The 18,566-nt window shown below is 44.5% G+C and overlaps 1 protein-coding gene across 6 annotated transcripts in view; it reads left to right on the top strand.

Moving 5' to 3' along the window:
* The window catches only part of senp6a (SUMO specific peptidase 6a), a 209,781-nt gene extending 192,374 nt beyond the window's left edge, over window positions 1–17,407 (top strand). For all 6 annotated transcript variants that reach the window (XM_072503335.1, XM_072503322.1, XM_072503316.1 and 3 more), the window contains 3 exons: window positions 12,722–12,790; window positions 12,878–13,028; window positions 15,102–17,407. In XM_072503335.1, coding sequence (XP_072359436.1) covers window positions 12,722–12,790; window positions 12,878–13,028; window positions 15,102–15,269 — 388 coding nt within the window. In that variant the 3' untranslated portion in view covers window positions 15,270–17,407. The remainder of the gene's footprint in view (window positions 1–12,721; window positions 12,791–12,877; window positions 13,029–15,101) is intronic.
* Window positions 17,408–18,566: the final 1,159 nt, after the last annotated feature.

Here is an 18,566-nt window from a genome sequence, read left to right as displayed (position 1 = left end):
TGACATGTTGGAGGCTTTCAAATGTCAGTTGAAAGGAATTCAGGACCGGCATGTTCCTGTGAGGAAGAAGGATACATATGGCAAATTTCGCGATCCTTAGATAACAAGGGATATTGTAGGCCTCGTCAAAAAGAAAAAGGAGGCATTTGTCAGGTCGAGAAGGCTGGGAACAGACCAAGCCTGTGTGGAATATAAGGAAAGTCAGGAGGGCTAAAAGGGCTCACGAAAAGTCATTGGCAATTAGGGTTAAGGAAAATCCCAAGGCTTGTCACAGGCACATAAAAAGCAAGAGGGTAGGCAGGGAAAGGGTTGGCCCACTGAAGGACAGGAGGGAATCTATGTGTGGAGCCAGAGGAAATGGGCGACGTACTAAATGAATACTTTGCATCAGTATTCACCAAAGAAAAGGAATTGGTGAAGGGTATGTAGATAGCCTGGATCACATTGAGATCCAAAAAGACGTGTTGGGCGTCTTGAAAAATATTAAGGTAGATAATTCCCCAGGGCCTGATGGGATCTACCCCAGAATACTGAAGGAGGCAAGAGAGGAAATTGCTGAGGCCTTGACAGAAATCTTTGGATCCTCACAGTCTTCAGGTGATGTCCCAGAGGACTGGAGAATAGCCAATGTTGTTCCTTTGTTTAAGAAGGGTAGCAAGGATAATCCAGGGAACTACAGGCCGGTGAGCCTTTCGTCAGTGGTAGGGAAATTACTGGATAGAATTCTTCGAGACAGGATCTACTCCCATTTGGAAGCAAGGGGTCGTATTAGCGAGATGCAGCACGGCTTTGTGAAGGGGGGTTCGTGTCTCACTAGCTTGATAGAGTTTTTCGAGGTCACCAAGATGATTGATGCAGGTAGGGCAGTGGATGTTGACTATATGGACTTCAGTAAAGCCTTTGACAAGGTCACTCATGGCAGACTGGTACAAAAGGTGAAGTCACACGGGATCAGAGGTGAGCTGGCAAGATGGATACAGAACTGGCTAGGTCATAGAAGGCAGAGAGTAGCAATGGAAGGGTGCTTTTCTGATTGGAGGGCTGTGACTAGTGGTATTCCGCAGGGATCAGTGCTGGGACCTTTGCTCTTCGTAGTATATATAAATGATTTGGAGGAAAATGTAACTGGCCTGATTAGTAAGTTTGCGGACGACACAAAGGTTGGTGGTATTGTGGATAGCAATGAGGACTGTCAGAGGATACAGCAGGATTTAGATTGTTTGGAGACTTGGGCGGCAAGGTGGCAGATGGAGTTTAATCCGGACAAATGTGAGGTAATGCTTTTTGGAAGGTCTAATGCAGGTAGCGAATATACAGTGAAGGGTAGAACCCTCAAGAGTATTGACAGTCAAAGAGATCTAGGAGTAAAGGTCCAAAGGTCATTGAAAGGGGCAACACAGGTGGAGAAGGTAGTCAAGAAGGCATACGGCATGCTTGCCTTCATTGGCCGGGGCATTGAGTATAAGAATTGGCAAGTCATGTTGCAGCTGTATAGAACCTTAGTTAGGCCACACTTGGAGTATAGTGTTCAATTCTGGTCACCTCCCTACCAGAAGGTTGTGGAGGCTTTAGAAGAGAATTATGAAGGGAATAGATAGGATAGATGCGGGCAGGTTGTTTCCACTGGTCAGGGAAAGCAGAACTATGGGGCATAGCCTCAAAATAAGGGGAGGTAGATTTAGGGCGGAGTGTAGGAGGAGCTTCTTCACCCAAAGGGTTGTGAATCTCTGGAATTCCTTGCCCAGTGAAGCAGTTGAGGCTCCTTCTTTAAACATTTTTAAGAAAAAGATAGATGCCTTTCTAAAGAATAAAGGGATTCGGGGATATGGTGTACGGGCCGGAGAGTGGAGCTGAGTCCACAAAGATCAGCCATGATCTCATTAAATGGCGGAGCAGGCTCGAGGGGCCAGATGGCCTACTCCTGTTCCTAGTTCTTATGAATTACAAGGTTGTTGCCTGGTATGGAGGGCATTAGCTACGAGGAGAGGTTGAATCAACTTGTTTGTTCTCACTGGAACGAAGGAGGTTGAGGTGTGAACTGATAGAGGTCTACAAAATTATGAGGGGCATAGACAGAGTGGATAGTCAAGAGATTTTTTTCCCAGGGTAGAGGAGTCAATTACTAGGGGGCATAGGTTTAAGGTGCGAGGGGCAAAGTTTAGAGGAGATGTCCGAGGCAAGTTATTTACACGGTAGTGGGTGCATGGAACCTGCTGCCGGAGGAGGTGGTGGAAGCAGGGACGATAGTGACATTTAAGGGGCATCTTGACAAACACATGAATAGAGGGATATGGACCCCAGAAGTGTAGAAGATTTTAGTTTAGATGGGCAGCATGTTCGGCGCAGGCTTGGAGGGCCGAAGGGCCTGTTCCTGTGCTGTACTTTTCTTTGTTCTTTGTTTACCTTCAGTCCCTTCCTACTTTCTTTATATTCTTCAAGGGCTTCATCTGTCCTAATTCTTTTAGACCTTATGAATGCTTCCCTTTTTCTTTTTGAACCCCCCTGAAGACCACTCTTGTCCTTATCCATAAGCAGCTTAAAACTTATAGAATTTTGATCACTGTTTCCGAAATGATCTCCTACTGAAACTTCAATCGTCTGGCCAGGCTCATTCCCCAGCACCAAGTCTAATATGGCCCCTTCCCGAGTTGGGCTATTTACATATTGCTTCAAGAAATCTTCCTGGACGTTCCTTACAAATTCTGCTCCATGCATGCCTCTAGCAGTAAGTGTGTCCCAATCAATATAGGGAAAGTTAAAATCACCCGCCACGACAACCCTATTGTTAATGCATCTTTCCAAGATCTGTCTGCATATCTGCGCCTCTATCTCCTGCTAGCTGTTCGGAGGTCTGTCGTAAACCCCCAAAAATGTGACAGCACCCTTCCTATTCTTGAGCTCTACCCATATGGCCTCGCTGCCTGAACCCTCCAGGGTGTCCTCCCTCAGCACAGCTGTGATATTCTCCAGCTCTCCAGTTACAGCTCCAGGAAGCTCGAGTTTCAGAGCTGGAGCGGCGGCTGGAGATACTGTGGAGCATCCGCGAGTCGGACAGCATTGTGGATAGCACGTATAGAGAGGTGGTCACACCGCAGGCTTATATTCGGCAGGCAGGAAGGGAATGGGTGACCACCAGACAGAGCAAGAGAGCGAGGCAGGTAGTGCAGGAATCTCCTGTGGCCATTCACCTGCAGAATAGATATACAGCTTTGGATACTGTTGAGGGGAATGGCGCCTCGAGAAAACAGCAACAGCCAAACTCGTGGCACCATGGTTGGTTCTGCTGCAGAGGGGAGGGGTGATAAGTGTGACAGTGCAATAGTTATAGGGGATTGAATTGTAAGGGGAATAGACAGGCGTTTCTGTGGCCACAAACGAGACTCCAGGATGGTATGTTGCTTACTTGGTGCTAGGGTCAAGGATGTCTCGGAGCGGGCACAGGACATTCTGGAGGGGGAGGGTGAACAGCCAGTGGTCGTGGTACACATCGGTACAAAGGACATAGGTTAAAAAAAAAAAAGCAGAATACAGAGAGCTAGGAAGGAAGTTAAGAAATCGGACCTCAAAGGTAGTGATCTCAGGATTACTACCGGTGCCACGTGCTAGTCAGAGTAGAAATGACAGGATAGATAGGATGAATACGTGGCTAAAGGGATGGTGTCAGGGGGAGGGTTTCAGATTCCTGGGGCATTGGGACCAGTTCTGGGGAGGTGGGACCTGCAGAAACTGGACGGGTTGCACCTGGGCAGGACTGGAACTGATGTCCTAGGAGGGCTATTTGCAAGAGCAGTTGGGGAGTATTTAAACTAATGTGGCAGGGGGATGGGAACCGATGCAGGAAGTCAGAAGGTAGTAAAACCGGGGCAGAAACAAAAGGCAGTAAGGGGGAAAGTGTAAGGCAGAGAAGCCATAGTCAAAAATCAAAAAGTGCGACAGTACAAGCTACAGTGACTGAGGGGAGCTCAGTGAATAGGTCCAGTAATACTAAAAGGAATAAAATGGGAAGTAAAAACATTAATGGAAAGCGACGCGACAGGTTGTTACATGAAGATGTGGGTTCAACGACAAGGAAAATTAGGAGAAAAGTTAAGAGAAAAAATAACTTGGGAGAGGTTACTGATCAAGGTGTTAAGATTCAAAGCAGAGGTATAAAAGCCAACATGCGTGTACCTGAATGCTCGTAGTATTAGGAATAAGGGAAATGAGTTGATGATGCAAATCATCGTGAATTACTATGATTTAGTGGCCATTCCTGAAACATGGTTAAAGGATGGTCACGACTGGGAGTTAAATATCCAAGGGTATCAAACTATTCGGAAGGACAGAGTGGATGATAAGGGAGGTGGTATAGCTCTGTTATTTAAGAATGACATCCGGGCAATAGTAAGGGATGACATCGGTGCTATGGAGGATAAGGTTGAATCCATTTGAGTGGAAATCAGGAATAGTAAGGCGAAAAAGTCACTGATAGGAGTAGTCTATAGGCCACCAAATGGTAACATTATGGTGGGGCAGGCAATAAACAAAGAAATAACTGATGCGTGTAGAAATGGTACAGCTGTTATCATGGGGGATTTTAATCTACATGTCGATTGGTTTAACCAGATCGGTCAAGGCAGCCTTGAGGAGGAGTTTATAGAATGTATCTGCGATAGTTTCCGAGAACAGTATGTAATGGAACCTACGAGGGAACAAGTGGTCCTAGATCTGGTCCTGTGTAATGAGACAGGATTGATTAATGATCTCCTAGTTGGGGATCCTCTCGGAAGGAGCGATCACAATATGGTGGAATTTAAAATACAGATGGAGGGCGAGAAGGGAAAATCAAACACTAGTGTTTTGTGCTGAAACAAAGGAGGTTACAATGGGATGAGAGAAGAGGTAGACTGGGAGCAAAGACTTTATGGTGAAAAAGTTGAGGAACAGTGGAGAACAGCGATTTTTCCCAGTGCTCAGCAAAGGTTTATACCAACAAAAAGGAAGGACGGTAGAAAGAGGGGAAATCGACCGTGGATATCAGAGGAAATAAGGGAGAGTATCAAATTGAAGGAAAAAGCATATAAAGTGGCAAAGATTAGTGTGAGACTGGAGGACTGGGACATCTTTAGGGGGCAACAGAAAGCGACTAAAAAAGCTATAAAGAAGAGTAAGATAGATTATGAGAGTAAACTTGCTCAGAATATAAAAACAGATAGTAAAAGTGTCTACAAATATATAAAACAAAAAAGAGTGGCTACGGTAAATATTGGTCCTTTAGAGGATGAGAAGGGTGATTTAATAGTGGGAGATGAGGAACTGAACAGGTTTTTTGGGTCGGTCTTCACAGTGGAAGACACAAATAACATGCCAGTGAGTGATGGAAATTAGGTTATGACAGGTGAGGACCTTGAGATGATTGTTATCACTAAAGAGATAGTGATGGGCAAGCTAATGGGGCTAAAGGTAGACCAGTCTCCTGGCCCTGATGGAATGCATCCCAGAGTGCTAAAAGAGATGGCTAGGGAAATTGCAAATGCACGAGTGATAATTCATCAAAATGCACTAGACTCTGGGGTGGTCCCAGCGGAATGGAAATTAGCAAACGTGACACCACTGTTTAAAAAAGGAGGTAGGCAGAAAGCGGGTAATTATAAGCCAGTGAGCTTAACTTCAGTAGTAGGGAAGATGCTGGAATCTAATCATCAAGGACGAAATAGCGAGGCATCTGGATGGAAATTGTCCCATTGGGCAGATGCAGCATGGGTTCATAAAGGGCAGGTCGTGTCGAACTAATTTAGTGGAATTTATTGAGGACATTACCAGTGCGGTAGATAACGGGGAGCCAATGGATGTGGTATATCTGGATTTCCAGAAAGCCTTTGACAAGGTGCCACACAAAAGGTTGCTGCATAAGATAAAGATGCATGGCGTTAAGGGTAAAGTAGTACCATGGATAGAGGATTGGTTAATTAATAGAAAGCAAAGAGTGGGGATTAATGGGTGTTTCTCCGGTTGGCAATCAGTAGCTAGTGGTGTCCCTCAGGGATCAGTGTTGGGCCCACAATTGTTCACAATTTACATAGATGATTTGGAGTTGGGGACCAAGGGCAATGTGTCCAAGTTTGCAGACGACACTAAGATGAGTGGTAAAGCAAAAAGTGCAGAGAATACCGGAAGTCGGCAGAGGAATTTGGATAGGTTAAGTGAATGGAATGGGCTAGGGTCTGGCAGATGGAATACAATGTTGAGAAATGTGAGGTTATCCATTTTGGTAGGAATAACAGCACAAGGGATTATTATTTAAATGATAAAATATTTTAAAATGCTGCTGAGCAGAGAGACCTGGGTGTGCTAGTGCACGAGTCGCAAAAAGTTGGTTTACAGGTGCAATAGGTTATTAAGAAGGCAAATGGAGTTTTGTCCTTTATTGCTAGAGGGATGGACTTTAGGACTAGGGAGGTTATGCTGCAATTGTGTAAGGTGTTAGTGAGGCCACACCTGGAGTACTGTGTTCAGTTTTTGTCTCCTTACCTGAGAACGGACGTACTGGCACTGGAGCGTATGCAGAGGAGATTCACTAGGTTAAGCCCAGAGCTGAACGGGTTGGATTACGAGAAGAAGTTGAGTAGACTGGGACTGTACTGGTTGGAATTTAGAAGGATGCGGGGGGATCTTATAGAAACATATTAAATTATGAAGGGAATCGATAGGATAGATGCGGGCAGGTTGTTTCCACAGGCGGGTGAAAGCAGAACTAGGGGGCATAGCCTCAAAATAAGAGGAAGTAGATTTAGGACTGAGCTTAGGAGGAACTTCTTCACCCAAAGGGTTGTGAATCTATGGAATTCCTTGCCCAGTTAAGAGGTTGAGGCTCCTTCATTAAATGTTTTTAAGATAAAGATAGATAGTTTTTTTGAAGAATAAAGGGATTAAGGGTTATGGTGTTCGGGCCGGAAAGTGGAGCTGAGTCCACAAAAGATCTGCCATGATCTCATTGAATGGTGGAGCAGGCTCGAGGGGCCAGGTGGCCTACTCCTGCTCTTAGTTCTTATGTTCTTATGTTAACCAATAATGCGACCCTCACCCTTTTTGCATCCCCCTCTATACTGCCAGAAGCATCTACATTCTGGAACGTTTAGTTGCCAATGCTGTCCCTCTTTCAACCAAGTTTCTGTAATAGCAACAACATCATAATTCCACTTGTTGCAAACCTACAAATATCATCTGTTTGTAAACATCTGACTAACATAACCTAGGGCGGGATTCTCCGACCCCCCCCCGCCGGGTTGGAGACTCGCCGGGCAGGCAGCGTGAATCCCACCCCCGCCGGCCGGTGAATTCTCCGGAACCGGATATTCGGCGGAGGCGGGAATCACAACGCGGCGGTCGTTGCCCCCCCCCCCCTCCCCCCACTGCCGATTCTCCGGCCCGCGATGGGCCGAAGTCCCGCTGCTGTCATGCCAGTCCCGCCGGCGTGAATCAAACCACCTACCTTACCGGTGAAACTGGTGGCGCGGGAGGGGCTCCAGGATACTTGGGGGGGGGGGGGGCACAGGGCGATCTGGCCCAGGGGGATGCCCCCACGGTGGCCTGCCCCGCGATCGGGGCCCACCGATCCGCGGGCGGGCCTGTGCCATGGGGGCACTCTTTTCCCTCCGCCTCGGCCATAGCCTTCACCATGGCCGACGCGGAAGAGACCCCACCTCCTGTGCATGTGCGGGGATGGCATCTGCAGCCGCTGACGCTCCCGCGCATGCGCAGACTTCCGCCAGCGGGCGAAGTCCTTTTGGCCCGGCTGGCGTGGCGCCAAGGCCTTTCCCGCCAGCCGGTGGAGCGGAAACCACTCCGGCACGGGCCTAGCCCCTCACGGTGAGTGCTTGGCCCCTAAAGGTGTGGAGAAATCTGCACCTTTGGGGCGGCCCGACGCCAGAATGGTTCCCGCCGGGACCCCCCGCCGGGTAGGGGAGAATCCCGGCCCTAATCTCTCTCGAATTGAAAGAGTGTCATGCCTCATTCAGAATTGCAGGAAATTCAACAGCAAAATCTCACTAAGCTCCTTCGAGTCTGTAAAGCCACCAGAAATTCAATCGGAGCTAGGGAACGGTCCTTCGTTTATTTCATTGATTCCTTTCTGAAGAAGAAAATAATTTAATTTGTGCAGAACAGCTGACAAAATTGCTGATCAGCAATTCAGTGAGAGAATTTGGGTGAGTTGAGGCCCATTGTATACCGTCTTTGCTCTCATACCTATTTTAACATGATAGTAGCCCAGATGATGGCTATGTGTCAAGTGTGGACTCTTCATCAGAACTCGTAACTGGAAGTTAAGTAAGCTGTGTGGTCAGAAGGGACTGAAAAATAGAGGAGATATAAGGGATGTAGTGGCTCAATTTTCTTCAAAGAAGATAAATTGATAGAAATTTATGGCATCTTAGCAAGGGAATCAACAGCAACATCAAATTTGTATTTATATAGCACTTATAAGGTAGAAAAACAGTCCAACATCCTTGACAGGAATGTTGTCAAACAAAATTTGGTATTGAATCACAAATGGAGATACCTAGGCTAATGGCCAAAGTTTTGAGGGGTGTCTTAAAGGAGGAAGGAGAGATAGAAGGTCTTGTGGGAGAGATTTCCAGAGCTTAGGTCCTTGACCGCTGAAAACACAATCTGCAGCGATTGATTGATTTAAATTGCGAATGCTCAAGAGGCATTGAAGGGGCCCAGGTACCTTGGAGCGTTAAAAGGCTGGAAGAGATTGCAGACAGCGAGAGATGAGACCATGGAGGAAATTTAAAACCGGATGAGAATTTGAACATCTCTTTGCATAGCGAGGTGGCAGTGTAGGTCGGCAAGCACAAGGTTGATGGGTAAATGAAGCCTGCTGCTTATAGGATAGGAGTAGCAAAGTTTTGGGTGGCCTCAAGTTAATGTAGGGTACGATCTGGGTGGATAGCCAGGAGTGCTTTGGAATAATCAACTCTAGAAATAACAAAAGCATTGATGAGAATTTCAGCACGTAGATGAACTGAAGTAGGGGCAGCGTATGACAATGTTAGGGAAATGGAAATAGGTGGTCTTAGCGTTGACACGAATGTGTGGTCAGAAGCTCAACTGGGGGCCAATTATAACACCAAGATGCAAACAGTTACGTTCGCCCTCAGATATTTCCTGACATAAACATGGAGTCAGCGGCGAGGGAACCGAGCTGGCGACAGACACTGGCCAGAATAGTTTTGGTCTTCCTAATATTTAATTGAAGAAAATTCCTGCTGTTCCTTTACGAGATGCCAAGTAAGCAATCTGGCAATTTGGAAATGGTAGAGGGCTTGAGAGATAAGTGGTGGTGAGATAGAGCTGAGTGTCATCAGCGTGCATGAAGAAACTGGAGATTTGTTTTCAATTCAGTTCACTGAGAGGCAGCCTTTGGATGATAAGTAGGAGGAAGGCCAAACATAGATCCTTGGGGCACATCTGAGGTAATAGTGTAGGAGTGGAAACAAAGCCATTGCCAGTTAATCCCTTGCTATGACTGAATAGTTAAGAATGGAGCCTGGTGAGAGCTACCCCAATTAGCTGGATGGCAGTGGCGATGCTTTGGGAGAAGATGGAGTGGTCTACCGTGTTGCAAGTGCAGCCAGGTTGTGAAGGATGAGGAGACTGTCACAGTCATGTCGGTTGCACTTGTGGCAGTTAAGAACGGGGATGGGAGGGAGGGGGACCTAATTGAAGGGATTCAAACCTGGAGTTCTGGGAAGGCTAGGCATGGATTTGGGAGGTGACTGCGTATTCAAGGGCTTTGGCAAGGAAAGGGAAGTTGGAAATGGATTTGTAAAGCAGGAGGGTCCAGGTTTGCTTTTTGAGGGGGAAGGGAGTGACGACAATGGATTTGAAGAAGAGAGGGTCAGTAACTGGAGAGGGAGAACATTAGATGGGAGCCAGGAAAGGAAGTTGAGTGGTGAAAACTTTTGGCAGTTATGAGCAGGACCTGATTTGCTTTGCAGACCAGCCAGATCTGGTGGGAAATGGCTAAGTCATGTGTCCACCATATCCCTACAAGTTTGCATTTGTTGGTCGTAATGTGAGTGGAACTAGGGTCTGTACCAGGAAGCAACCAGTGTATACAAAAGTGATGATTTTGACGGGGACTAGGGCATCGAAGGTAAAGATGTGGTTGAGCAGACTGGTAACTGCAGAAATGCCATGAATGAAGGCCAATGGTTAGACAATTCGATTTTTGGAAGTGAAGTTGTAAATTCTTTGGTGGGGGGGGGCTTGTTTTTCCCAAGGTTGGGGAGACAGAAAGAGAAGGGGTGTGTGGGGAGCAATGCAAGGAAACGATCAGAGATAAATTTATCTATGATTGAACAAATGTTAAAGAAAGAAAAAGTGTGAAAGTAGCTCATGAAGTAGAGTGCTGGAAATCTGGAATTTAAGAAAAATGTTGTAAATGTGATGCAAAATGAATAGATGGGGAAACTGTAGAGTTAGCAGGAAAAGGGAGAGGAAAAAGAAAAGAAAGACAAGGGGGAATCATAGGATCGTGCAACCCGGGGTGGGGGAGGTGAGAAGGGAAAGGGCTGGAGAGGCATAAAAGAGACAACGCGGGAACATGCCCCCCATTGCCGACCCCCTCAGCCACAGGGGAAACGTGGCCGAAGCGGGGGAAGAAGCGAAGGAGTGGGGGGAAGGGGAGAGGAATCAGGGGGGGAACACAAGGGGTGGTGGGTGGGAGTGGGGCAGGGAGGGGCAGGCTGTGGGTGGGGGGGGCGAGGAACCACATGCTGAGCCAGACGGTGGCAGACTGTATATAGGAGAACTTGAGGGAAGGAAAAGACAACCCTTTCTGTATTGTAGAGTGAATGAACACGGCCAGCGATGTACATAATTTTTGAAAATGCCAATAAAAAGATTTTTTAAAAAAGTAAATGTGAAGCAGGCTGACAACACAAAGTAAAAGATCAGGAATATCCTAATTACGACTTATGCTTCCTCCAGTCAGCATGGTTATCTGACAAATGCACCACATGAGGCTGGCGATCCCTTCCAGGTGTCAACAAATGTCAAGTCCCCAATGCCAATGTTTTTGAGGCAAAGAGAGTTTACTGTGGTCTCAGTATACTCGGCACGGTTGAGCAGTGGTTAGCACTGCTGTCTCACGGCTGCGAAGACCTGGGTTTGATACCGGCCTTGGATCACTGTCCGTGTGGAGAATGCACATTCTCCTAGTCTTTGCGTGGGACTCGCCTTCACAACCCAAAAAGATGTGTAGTATAAGTGAATTGGCCACGCTAAATTGTCCCTGTTGCTAACTTTTGGTTGGCTCTTAATTTGGCTCTGTTTAATCACGTTTGCTCAAGAGTCGCCAGGTATCTTTCGACACCGCCACAAGGTTCAGAACCGAATACTGATCAATGACTCGATACACCAGTTAGTAAGTTCAAAAGCAATGCTCATTTATTTACACAGTCAAATCTATTCATGCATAAACTCTACAAACTAAACTACCACTATTACTAAAGCCTATACTTAGCTTAGGGCGCCCACTCAGTCAGAGGAACAATGGCCGTTGCTCGGTTCTGAGGCTGCTGTGTTGAGCTGTTTATAGGGTAGCAACTAGGAGCGTCTATCTCGTAGCGTGCTTTGACTTGGCACTTACTTGGTCTGGTGCAGCTGCTAGGCAGGTCTCTCTCTTCGCTGAGAGCCAAAGCCAAAGGGGGCCGGTTCTTCCTTGGGGGATACCTTTTATACGGAAAAGGGCTTCGCGCGCTTTTGGGCGGGCCTTGAACTTGGCCTCAACTAATTGGGTCTTTCCCAATCATCTGTATCGATATTCCTCCAATAGAGGGGTGGTTCCCTGATCGCTGGGCGTGTCCTGGTGACTGTCGGTCTGCTTTGTCTTAGCTTCTTCTGGCGCCGGGGAGTCTGTCCTAACATTGTGTATCTAAATGTTTCCCTTTTGTCCCCGGAGATGGCTCATTAGTATGTAAATCGTTTGGTAGTTTCTGTCCTGTCTGAGCGTTTAAGGTTCTAATCAACAGACAGAGCTTGCACCTGCTTGTTTCTTAGCATTGTCCAATTTTCCCTGCATTCTTTGCGGGTGTCCATTTTGTAATCGGGACGTGGCCATCTCAGATGGCTACACCCCTTAATTGGAAAAAAATAATTGGGTAGTCTAAATTTATATTAATAAAATTGCAAAAGCATAACCACATCAGAAGTTTTCCGAGAGCTCAAAAGAAAGAAGAGACACTGTTCCTGCAGCTTGCATTGAGCTTGATTGTGACCAGTGTAGGGGTTTATCAACAAGCCCGAGTAAGTTGAGGGTCATACTTACAGCCAGGATAAAGGTGTTCAACAAAGTGGTCACCCAGCTGTGTTTTCAGTCTGAAGGAGGTTGTATAAAGGAACAAGGAATCCAGTATGTTCGAATGGAAGGAGTGCCCACAAATTTCTGTCTCATGTGGAAAATGCATTTAGGGGCCCTGGACAAAAAAAATGAATAATGTACCTGGAAGCTTGGATGATAGAAATCTTATATTTGGAGTATATGGAATCAAGGAATATAACCAGTCTATGACATTGTCTTCAGATATCCCAGAATGTGACGTGGCAGGTGTATTCTTAAAATTCCAGAACATTTGTTGAAGGACATTACATTCTCTCAAGGCCATTGTTATTCACTTGACGATCATAACCAAATTAATCGCATGCATGTTCACATTGTTATTCTTTTTCACAGACCATGCATTCTTATCATGGACTCGTTACGTGGACCAAGTCGTGCAAATGTGGTTAAGATCCTGCGAGAGTAAGAGCTCTTATGCAACTCACTACTTCATATTTAAAAATTCTGACAGGGATATTCCCACTTAACTCTCTTTGGTTCTTGGAACAGATATCTTGAAGTAGAGTGGGAAATGAGGAAAGCAAGCAAAAGGGCTTTCACCAAAGAAGTGATTAAGGGCTCCAATCCACGTGTTCCTCAGCAAGACAACTTTAGCGATTGTGGTGTATACATTCTCCAGTATGTAGAAAGTTTTTTTGAGGTTAGTATCAACTTTTATTCTGGGCGTGAAGAGCGGGGAGTCTGTCATGAAAGAAGCGAGGCTTTAATTTTATATGCATCTGTATTTTTTTAAAAAAATTATTCTCCTTTTTCATATTTTCTCTCAAATTTGCACCCACCAACAATAAGCAATAAGCAGTAATGAATATAATGTCTATCCCCATATCAACAACAGTCCCATACTCCCACCAACCCCCAAACAACTGCCCGCATGTTAACATAAACAAATAATAAGGGAATCAGGAGTCACCCAACTAATGTTCGATGTTATCCAATTCTTGAAAGTGCATAATGAATAACGCCCATAAATTGTAGAACCCCTCCATCCTTCACCTCAGTTCAAACTTAACCTTCTCAAGAGTCAAGAATTCTAACCGGTCCCCCCCGTCACGCCAGGGCACGCGGTGGAGAGGCTGCTCTCCATCCCAACAGGATCCACCTTCGGGCGATCAATGAGGCGAAGGCTACAACATCTGCCTCCGCACCCGTTTCCAACCCCGGCCGGTGCAACATCCCGAATATGGCCTCCTGAGGGCCCGGGTGCATCTGTATTGTTGACCAGTTGCTTCTGCCTTCCATCTTCCTCCCTCTTCTTCTGGAGGTTTTGAATTGCTTAGATAGAGATGCATAATGTGCCTGGGCATTGAATGTTGATTGATTAATCAACAGGAGGCCCAATCTTGTTCTTAGCCACATAAGCATACCTAACCAGCAATAGGTCACCAGATGATAATTATTAATGGAAGACTTGGCTGCTTTATATCACCAACCACCAGAGCAAACCAACTAATGTATTGTTGGTAATTTTGTTCTCACTCCTTAATAGCTTTGTTCCTGCTTCATGCAACTAATAATTGAATTGCAAAAGGAGTAAAGAAACATTAGAATCTGAAGTTCTAAAACCAATAAAACATTCAACCAAACTTTTAGGATATTGAGGAATACTGTAGATTGATGATCTAAAAATTACTATTTAGCTGAGGCAATCGGATCATCAAAATGGCATCTCTCCTTTGTTTATTTTCAAAAGGTTTTGATATTCAGCACAAATAACTTGAACCTTTTATGGCTAGTGCCATTTTAGTTCCCCTATTTGAGATCCCATTCCGAAAGGTCCATTTGTGCAACGCCTTTGAATCTGAATTATGCTGCTGATTCAAAGATGTGCAAATTTGTGCTACCCCATATCCAAATGCACACCCAAGTCCTGTTCACCCAACATTGCTGAGTGACATGGGCTCCCAGCAGTGACATAATTCTCAAATTCTCTTCCTTGGATTCAAATTCCTCCATAGCTCTCCCCTCCTTAGCTCTCACACAACTCTCTGAAATCTCTGCGCACTTCAATTTGGTTGTTTATGCATTCTCAAAATTCATTGCTCTACTGTAGGTTGCCATGTCTTCAGATGTGTAGGCTTTAAGATGTGGAATTATTTCCCCTAAACCTTTCCGACACCCGGCCTCTCTCTTTAGAGTCATAGAAGTTGCAGTGCAGAAGGAGGTCATTCGGCCCATCGAGTCTGCACCAGCCTTTGGAAAGAGCACCCTACTTAAGCACTCTTCTCCACCCTATCCCCGTAACCCCACATAACCTTTTTGGACACTGAGGGGCAATTTAGCATTGCCAATCCCTCCAACCTGCTTTGGACTGTGGCAGGAAACTGGAGCACCTGGAGGAAACCCTCGCAGACATTGGGAGAACGTGCAAACTCCATACAGACAGTCACCCGAGGACGGAATTGAACCCTGGAGCTATGAGGCCGCAGTGCTAACCACTGTGTCACCGTGCAATCCTTTCAGGCACTCTTTTAAAATCTATCTCACTAAATGCTTGGTCATCTCCCCTAATATTTCACTACCTGACTCACTGTTAAATTTTGTCTACTAATGCTTCTGTGAGTTGTGACTATAAGTTGCTTTTAAGAGTCACAACTAAAGTCAGTAAAGAGTAGATACATAAGTGCTGTGCGATATAAAGATCTTCAGGATGTTGTCTGTTCCCCTACCTGCATGCCTCACTGTTGGGCTAATATTTGCACAATGTCATCCACAGAATCCGATTCCGAGTTTTGGGCTGCCCATGAATTTGATAGACTGGTTTCCTCAGCAGCAGGTTAAAAAGAAACGAGAAGAAATACGCAATGTAATTCTGAAACTGTGCGAAACACAAAGCAAAGGGAAGAAAGGGCAGGAACACAGAGCAACAGAGGCACCTTCATGAGCAATGCCTGACCAAGACAGACTCTGACGGAAGATACCGTTTTCGGTTACAGGATATTGTTGCACTAACACAGAAATGACTTGGATTTGTTCTAGTGTAGGCTTCCACAGAGGGATGAATTCCCAGTGTGCTCTTGATCTTTTAGAACATTGTTTGATGCACACGTCTTCATTTTACAGCCACCCAAATGAATGTTCATGTGCTGTTATACATATAACAAAACTGTACATATGTTCATAAACAGATTTTGCAGCATTTGTGATCAGTTTTCACTGTTTGAGGTAGTAAGCATTTTGGTATGTATTTTTGTTAAAGGTAGTTGGATAGCTACTTACAAGTATGATTAAAAGTTATTGTAGTATTAAATGGACTGGGAAAATTTATTATTTTTTTTACATTTTTCTTGCCGGGTTTCTCTACATTTTCCTCCCCTCTCATGAATGAAGTCACTCATTGTTCGAACTTGGTTCCAAGGTGTCCTTAAGTACATTGTGAAAGTAGCCATTATTCATGGCCCTTGAAACTATGTTGTCAACCTAACCCTCTCGGGGAGTGCCCAATCCTGTACTTAGCAAGATGTCCACCTAGGCAGATGTCCTACATAGGTAACTGAGCGGCAGGGATCCTAGTTCATTTCTCTTCAACCCAAGTGTGCTGTGGCCTATTTGTAGCCTGGCTTGAGATTGGCTAATTCAAAAATGATGAATCCAGCTTTACTGAATTGCAGACACAATGAATAAATTTGAGCCAATTTTTAAATGGAGCAAAGCTGTTGTATGTCACCGGTCATCTTTGAAAGCACTTGATGTGGTTGCACATTGGGTACAGATCAGCCACTGGGAGAACACAAATCAGGAAGTTGTCAGAGTCAAAGCTCCTGTGTAAACAAAACCCACTTTAAAAACCCATTTCCAGTAGGGCTGGGAGGTGAGAAAATTGGTACATATGGGGAAGGTACAAATTTAAAGCAAGCAAGTGCCTTCAAAACAAATGTCTTGGGTAATGGCTGTAAAATTACACATCCCAGAATGTGTTGGTTATTTGAAATTAAAATCAGATTGTACTTGGTGTTTTCCTTATTAAGGATTGGGTAATCAAGGATTCAATTGAAGTGTCCCATGGAATTGATTATAACCAAAACCATATCCATTAAAACTATCACTGAAATCAATTCTGGATGCCTTCTGCAAATGCTGTCCATTTGATGTTGGTTTTTACTGTTTAATTGCATTAAAACTGTCTGTATTCAGAGGTTTGCTTAATCTAGATCGTATTTGGAACTCAACTGAATCTTTTGGGGACTTTATTTCTCCTCTGAAACAATACCTCAGCATATGTATGCACATCTGTATATTAATAATTGCCATCATAAAAACAAGAATGTCTGTGCTCATTTTCTGTAATTCTGGTTTTAGATTGTAATGTGTACTAATTTGTGGAGCATGCTTTATAGTTAATTTTTCTGCTGTTACAACCAGAGATGCCTCTCAAATGCACTATTTAAGCTGCAAGAATGGTACTGAAATAAGGAAATGGTTAAAGCATTGAACGGTTTGCACAGTGATTACACAATTCTTTGATGCTACTTCACATATATTGATGTAAACTACCCTTTATTCTAACCTTGTGAATTCACCTTTGAGATTCCTTGCTTTTAAAAAAAAAAAAAGTTTGGAATGGAATTGAGAGATAATTTCTTAGAGTATTCAAATTAATGCTGTATGTAAGCATTATGTGAGACTTTAGTGTTTGGTCTCTGTTGGGAGATGTTGGCCTACTACCTTTCATCATAGGCTATAGGGAGGGAGAAACAGTAAGCTGAAGTTACCCTTCAGTTTAATAGTTTGGTGACAGTCACAATCCAGAATTGCAATTGAAGAATGATCACTTCAGATAGCGATTGAAAGGAGCCATCATGCATATACATACTGCAACATGATTTCCCAGCTTTGGCAAAGGGGGGAGGAATTTGCAGGACTCAACCCCATGTACATCAGACATTTCAGGCAAGCTGCAATATGAATCACTTCATGCTACAGTAGTATTTACACACTTTCCCTTCAGTCAAATTGGAAAAATAACTACATGGGAGCAAATATTTTTCCTACTGTGTATTAAAATGTTTGTTAATAGTCCAATGAGTGGCTTCTCTTTAATCCAATGTTTTGACTTAAACCAACATTTCTGTCTATTTTTGACTTCGCACAAAGCACTACATTTGCTTTTCCATCGCACGTTTTTGAGGCGTGTGTCAGTCCCTTTTCTGATGTAAACTGATTGCTTCCCTGTCATTCCAGTAAGTGAAATTGTGCAAATCAGGAATAGAACTGTAAATTGTTCCAGAAGTACATCAGGCATTTCATAACTGAACCATCTTTGAAATTCTCCCCATTATCAGGTTTTAAGAATAGAACACAAATGATGACAGTGAGGCGAAGCGTTCTTTTGCAATTTCAGCTTGCTTGCAGGTTTTCTTTGACTCTGGTAGCAATTGCCCTCCGAACCAATTGATGGGCTTGTGTAAGCACAGGACCGTATCTCTACATCCCAAGGGCAGTTTAGGTGGCACAACGTGAATAGTTCGCCATCAACACAGTGTTCCAGTTGGGTAACCATGTGTAGATTGTTCACTTACCCTGGTTCAGCAAACAATGCTGCTTGGTGTCAGAAGTGCTCCATCTCCACATTTGTGTTCCCACTGTAGTGTTGAAACTCTGAAGACCAATGGGGAAGGAGCTCCTTTTGGCAATCCAAAGAATTCAAAGGACTATAGCTGATTGTATGGGCTGCACAATGTCAGCTTTATTGACGCATTCCAACTGGAGCTATGGCTTGTCAGAAAAAAAGACTGGTTATGTGACTGGTTGAATTTATTCTGCCTTGTCACCACTGAGCAGGAAAACATTTCCAAGTCAGGGCTGAAAGTTATTCAAGTAGATCGACAATTAATTCATGCCCTAGTTAGTCTCAAGATGCTAGTTAGAACTATTTTCATTAAAGCATTATTTGTCAACTAATAAATACCCTCTTTTTGCAGGTCAGTCCTTGATGTTCTGTGACCTTTTAGGGCCTTCTCTTCCTGGTTACAACTCAGTTAGTTTCCTGCATTGTGTGGAAGGTGTTTAAATGAAGAAAGCGAAGTAATTTGCATTGGGTTCATCCCTGTTCTTCAGCTGGAAGAATTCTCCATATACTACAATGTTGTTTCCCTTATTTTTTGCGAGCTCTGCCAAAACATACCATGTGATCTGGGAGAAGTTAAAAGGCAGATAAAATCTCAGGAAGAATTGGGAGGGA

The sequence above is a fragment of the Scyliorhinus torazame genome, chromosome 1 (assembly GCF_047496885.1).
Source record: "Scyliorhinus torazame isolate Kashiwa2021f chromosome 1, sScyTor2.1, whole genome shotgun sequence".
In the NCBI taxonomy this organism is placed as follows: Eukaryota; Metazoa; Chordata; class Chondrichthyes; order Carcharhiniformes; family Scyliorhinidae; genus Scyliorhinus; species Scyliorhinus torazame.
The sequence above is the reverse complement of the archived record's forward strand: the minus strand, read 5'-3'. Positions and strand labels throughout refer to the sequence as shown.